Source organism: Carica papaya, chromosome 4 (assembly GCF_054855325.1).
Source record: "Carica papaya isolate Zhongbai chromosome 4, ASM5485532v1, whole genome shotgun sequence".
Classification (NCBI taxonomy): domain Eukaryota; kingdom Viridiplantae; phylum Streptophyta; class Magnoliopsida; order Brassicales; family Caricaceae; genus Carica; species Carica papaya.
This window is the reverse complement of record NC_142312.1, coordinates 29,204,484-29,210,483: the sequence shown is the minus strand read 5'-3', so window position 1 is coordinate 29,210,483 and position 6,000 is coordinate 29,204,484. Positions and strand designations below refer to the sequence as shown.

The window sequence follows — 6,000 nt, the reverse complement described above, 5'->3', positions numbered from 1 at the left end:
AAATACCATATTATTTAAAATTAAACTTCAATTCTATAACAGAGAATAAGGTGAGGGATTTTTACTCGAATTGGTGTCCGAATGCTAAGTTTTTTACTGCGTCTACTAGCGGTCCCTGGGTTTTTTGAATTTTTCTTCGGGAATTAAAACGTGCTTCAAGTACTTAGAAATACCCCCAAAAACTTAAAATTAGTGTTAGAAACCCTTTTTGGCCAATTTCGAAATTCCGGCACGGCGACTCCACCTTGCTCCAGCGACGACACCGCCGCCCATGGGGGGTGATTTGCCTCGGATTGGCTATTTTTGACTGATTTTATATCAATCTCTGCGAGAAAACATGTTAAGAGGTCTCGGTTGGCCCAAAAAAATAAAAAAATCAAAGCTTACTGGCGGTGGGGTTCTCCGATGCGGCAGCTCCACCGGCTCACCTTCACAGTTGGGTGTTTTACTTCAATCAACCTGTAGAAAAAGGGACGGTGATTACAATGGTGAAAAAATTAAACGAAACGGGAATCGGAAAGGGGCTCATCGGAGACGTTTTTGCTTTTTCCCACAGCGGCGGCGCTGGGCTTTACCCATGGTTTTCGGCTCATCCGTCAGTCCTTTTGCTCCAATTTGACCATGAGGGTGTTTAAAATTGAATTTCGAGCGAATGAATATTTTTTTACCTCTTTTGACGGTCGAAGGCGGCTCTGGCACGGTGGCAGGCGACGGTCGACTCCCTTCTCGGCGACTGGCTTTCTTATTCGGCGGGGGGGTTCTAGCAACTAGGATTAGGGTTTGGTGTGAAAAGAGATATTTATATTAATCTTTTTTTAATCTGGAACGTCCATCGCATTTGATCTGTACTGTCCAATCACGTTTAAATAGGAAGTGAATCTGAACCGTTTATCGCGATTTGATATGTACCGTTCGATCGCGTCTGAGGAGGGAACGAATCCGAACTATTCGTGCGCGCAGAAACAAATCCAGACCGTTCAATCGCGGGTACGCGGATCGCCAGCGTGGCCACCTGTATGACACCGCGTCAGCATCCCTTATCACGCGGTATGCTCCGGTTCGTCGGGACTGCTAACTGAGCGTTCTACATAGCACAATTTTCTTAAATTGTATTTTGACCAACAGTTTTCGATTTTTCTTTCAAAAATACCTATAAAACCCAAATTTTCACTCTTTTTTTCTAAAATTATTTTCAATTTCATCATACAATTAATTTTCTTCATTTTTACATTAAATAAAAATTTAAAAATTAAAAAAATTATATTTATACATTAATTTTCATTACATTAAAATAAATTAAGGGTATTACAAATCCTACATGTGTTTTACTAATTTATCTATTGTTCAACTATGAAATAAAAAAAAAAAAGACATATTTTTCCTAATTTGATAATATTCTTATCCTAATTTAGCACTTATAAGCCCTTGAACTGACCCAATTAAACATAATAGGGTTATAATTAAGCAAATACAGCTAAATGTTCTAAGAATAATCCATTTTCTTGTCCAAGGAGCAATGTTGTTCTGCACAAAGTACATCTCCACCGGGAAATATATAGTTAGAGGCCAAAAGTTCAAAGCTCCCAACACTCCCAAAACTTGGTTGAAGTAAGGGAATATCATTGCAACTGCAGTTGTCGATGCAACGTAGATGGTCCGACAACATAGATTGAAGAGGTTCATCTGAAAAGATGGTAACCCCAGGAGCTTGATGCGATAGAACTTGTTCACAAATCTGCTTTCTGGGTATTTCTTTACAGCCCATCTTTCCATTGATGCAAATACTGGCTGACTATAAATCTGCACGAACATGAATTAAAGAGGTAGATCAGGGATATTTCCAGCTTCTCTCTAGATTATATTTCTTTCTCAGATGATTTAACAGTTTATTCTCATCACGTCAAGATTCACATATGTGGGTTAAATATTATATATGATGTGAGAGCTTGGAGCAATTAATTGGTTACTGGCATGGAAAAGAAAAATTATGAGAAATTTGGAATGTATTATACCTGATATCCTCCGATCAAATGAATAACGATGCATATATTAGCAAAGTCGATAAGCCAGTAAGGCTCGTAGAATCCGAATCCAGTCAAGATATTTCCAGGTGTAAGGCTGCCGAAAGCTGCATATCCAAAGCATCCGCAGCATAGGTAAAAGAAGGTGGTAATAAAGATTGCAAGCACTGAAGCCTTCTTCATGACTTTGTTTTCTGGTGGAGTAGATTTCAGAGTATCCTTCAATCAAGAAAATCAACCATTATATAATTTACTCTCTGGTTTTTCTGCTGCTTCCCAGTGTTGCATTGTGCTGTCCCTAATCAAATATATATATATATATATATATATATGTATGTTATAGTTAAAAAGATGGGAACCTATACCTGTATCTCTAGAAGAATAATTGAATATGGATAGGCAAAAGCAATATCTCCAAGTGCTTGGAATATTAACCATAATTTGTTTGCAGTAGAAGAAGCCGGAACTCCAGTTATGCTCCCCTTAATTCTTCCATTTACTGCATTTACAAACGTGAAATTTAGAAAGTAAAGAAACTAACAATACATGCAGATGATCACTCGTTATATATATATATATATATATATATATATATATATATATATAATATTTTAATATTTTCAAGGACATCTTTATATGTATATGTTAATAAAAGAATACAAATTGAAGTTCAGGTTAAAAGATTATGAGAAAAAACACAAAAAAGAAAGAAAATTATAAGAAAAACATACAGCTAATAGTTTTTATGAAGAATGACAAAAGTAAAGCAAATGATCATATGGGCGTAAAGGCTATTTTTATTATTAGAACCCAAAAATAAGAACATGAGATTTTCAAAGCAACAAGCGAGAGTTTAATAGCAATGACTTTTCTTTAGTGTGAGACAGCTCGATTTGTTTCCTATCCATTATCTCAGAATCAAAAATGTAATAATATATATATATATATATATATATTTATATATATACACAAAAGGATTTCTGTATATGTGTCTCTGGTGAAGGAAATCATGAGGGAGATGTTGAATGACAGACTGATACTTACTTATAACTTGTGCAAAACCAAGTCCAAGTCCAACGAAGGAGTACGCAAAAGACATGATTGCTGCAATAGCTGATAGCCACTGGATGTTATGGAAATCAGGAATCTGTGACATCACAACCTGAATAAGTCCAAACACCACCATATAAACGGTGCTTCCATAAGCACATGGAGCCTGATGGCCTTCTCTGTGGTAGCAATTGGCCCTTTGAATTGCTCTGCGAATACCCAAACCAAAAAAAGAAACAACCATGTAAGAAAGCCTTCCTCAAATCAAACCAAAAATCAACAAAGAAATTCAAAAAAGAAAGTTTGATAAGATTACAGTGTGAGCTTTTTACAAACACACAGAGTTAATTTAATGTTAAATCAGGAGTAATGGGTTATAATAATATAAACAAAGAAACCAAAAATCATCATCTTCCATCGTCGAGTACCTCATACTGGTTGAAGTGGTTATAACGTAGGCTACACCAAAACCATACATGCTCAGATTCTGAAGGAACCCACAGAACCATTCCTGCTTTCTACCTGATAAATTATTACCCAATTAGGATTCAGAAAACCAGACAAACCTAAATTTTAGGAAGAAGCGAAAGAAGATGAAGAAGAAGAAATTTCACCCTTAAGAAAGACCCTAACAGCTTGCATGTAAGAATAGTTTCGATCCCCAGTGACAGGGTCGGGACACCTATAACAATCAGCAAGAAGAAAAGAAGAAACGTAGGTAACGATCGCAAAACAGAGAATAGCAACCGGCCCTCCGATCCAACCAAGCTGCGCAGTACTCCACGCCAGCGACAGCACGCCGGAGCCGATAACGGCAGTGATTATATGAGCAATGCAACTCCATAAGGTTCCTGATTGAGTCGATGCATATTTTATATTAGATACATGTGCGTTTCAAATTCAACGGTGAAGGAAAAACAATAAACGCTGGAACAGAGTAGTACCCAAAATGAGGTTTAAGCTTATGTATAATAGTTACCAGTTCTGGCCGGATGGCCATCGTCATCGTAGTCTTCAGTATTAGCTAATTCGAGAGAACGATGGACCGTCATGGTTACCCAAGTTAGAGCAGAGACTTTCGAGTCAGATTTGAGAAAACCGATGCAGTGAGACTAGACTTGAACTTGAGTGGAGAAGAAGAAGAGTGAAGTACCGCTAGTAGTGCGTGAATATACATATATATATGCATTACAAGGAAAAATGGAAAACCAAAGGGAGACAGAAAACGGATACGAGAGTAATTTGCTGCCTCTGAAGTCCGAAGCCGAGTCAAAATACATAACTCGAGGAGAAACAGTCTTTCTGAATTTCATAATTTTATTTTTCAAAAAAAAAAAAAAGCTATTTATAATGGATAATAATAACTATTATTATTATTTTATATAAATTTTACGGTTGAATATTATAAAGGAAAGAATTCCACCCATACCCATATCGGTTCGTGCCACATGAATTTCTTCCCACCAAGATTCCTAATTAATCATACTTTTTTTTTAATTTAATCTATATCTTAATATATATTATATTAGCATGTATATATACGTATATATCTTGTGATATGTAGTGACAAGTAAATATATGTTATACAATATGATAATTTGTCTTCACTATACTTGTTTTAGGTAAAAACTTCTGGTGGGTTAAGTAAGTGGTCATGATCGTCCATGATTAAAACCAAACCATTGATTGATTTGATATTTTTTCTTGCAATCTTATTCGAGAATCTGTATGTATATATATTTGATAATATGTATATTAAGTACACAATTTTCATTATATATACACATGTATAGCACCAAATTTGATATACTTTACTTAGTCATTTAAATGCAACCAAATTGGCTTCTTTTTTCAAGTTTCTAATCTTAATTAACAAAATTAACTATTTTAATCAAGTAGTTCTTTAATTAATTTATTGCATAATTAATGGATTTAGTAAGTCATATTAGGTCGTTCAATGTCACTAATCTTCCTTATTTTTCACTTAATTACTAATTTAATTTGTTTAATTGAAAACATACATTTTTATATTTATGCCGTCTTTCCTCTCTGTAGTAACCTTAATATTTTGAGTGAAAGGAATAATTAACGTTAGGTGGAACCAAATATTATTAATAAAAATATTTATTTAAAAATTATAATTTTTCTGTTTACTTTTAAAAAGTATAACTTCAATTTATGTATAATATTTTTTTTTCTTTCTCTTTTCTATCTAGTTTCAACAATTTACATACCCAAAAAAAAAAAAAAAACTAAGTAATCATAAAATTATTCTTAACATACAAATTAATTACTCTAAAGTTTTTTTTAAAAAATACCCTTAATAAATAAGTGTAAATTTACATATTGTACATGTATAAAAATAATTATACCACCAACTTTATATATAATTATGACGGTTAATTAAGTTAAAAAACATAATAATGTAAATTAAGATAGATGTGAATGAGGAGAAAAATAAGGTGTGTCCATTCAAATTCGGAATCTCCACACTATTATCACTTATATATAATAATAAGATCTAACCCCAATAATGGAAGGGACGTGGTTTCTTCTTGACTCTTGTGTGTTTGTGTGTGTGTATATATATATATAGTATAAGTCTCTCGGTCTTTGCGCTAAGATCAAGTGTATATATATAATGTATATATAGATTTCTATCTATATATATATATATATATGCCAAAAGTCCTTTGAAATTCGATTACCTCCGTGTTAACATGTCCTTCTCCCTACTACATTTTTTTAGAGATTCTCCCTACCACTTTTGTCCCTTTATATATGGAGAAATACATGTGCATCACATATACTCTCCATCTAGTTATCCACATTCTTCCATATATATATACACACACACACACGCATATATATATATATATATATATATCAAGATTTTGTGAATAATATATTAACAAATATAAGCTCACGT

General features: G+C 33.7%; 1 protein-coding gene across 1 annotated transcript; it reads right to left on the bottom strand.

Annotated features, from left to right (window-relative positions):
* Positions 1–1,249: 1,249 nt before the first annotated feature.
* LOC110820668 (putative amino acid permease 7) lies at positions 1,250–4,373 on the bottom strand. Its single transcript, XM_088218816.1, has 7 exons — positions 4,051–4,373; positions 3,686–3,922; positions 3,500–3,593; positions 3,066–3,280; positions 2,387–2,520; positions 2,013–2,240; positions 1,250–1,800 (listed from the first exon to the last, which is right to left on the bottom strand). Exons 1-7 carry the CDS (start codon positions 4,121–4,123, stop codon positions 1,399–1,401), a joined length of 1,383 nt encoding a protein of 460 aa, XP_088074942.1. The 5' UTR covers positions 4,124–4,373; the 3' UTR covers positions 1,250–1,398.
* Positions 4,374–6,000: the final 1,627 nt, after the last annotated feature.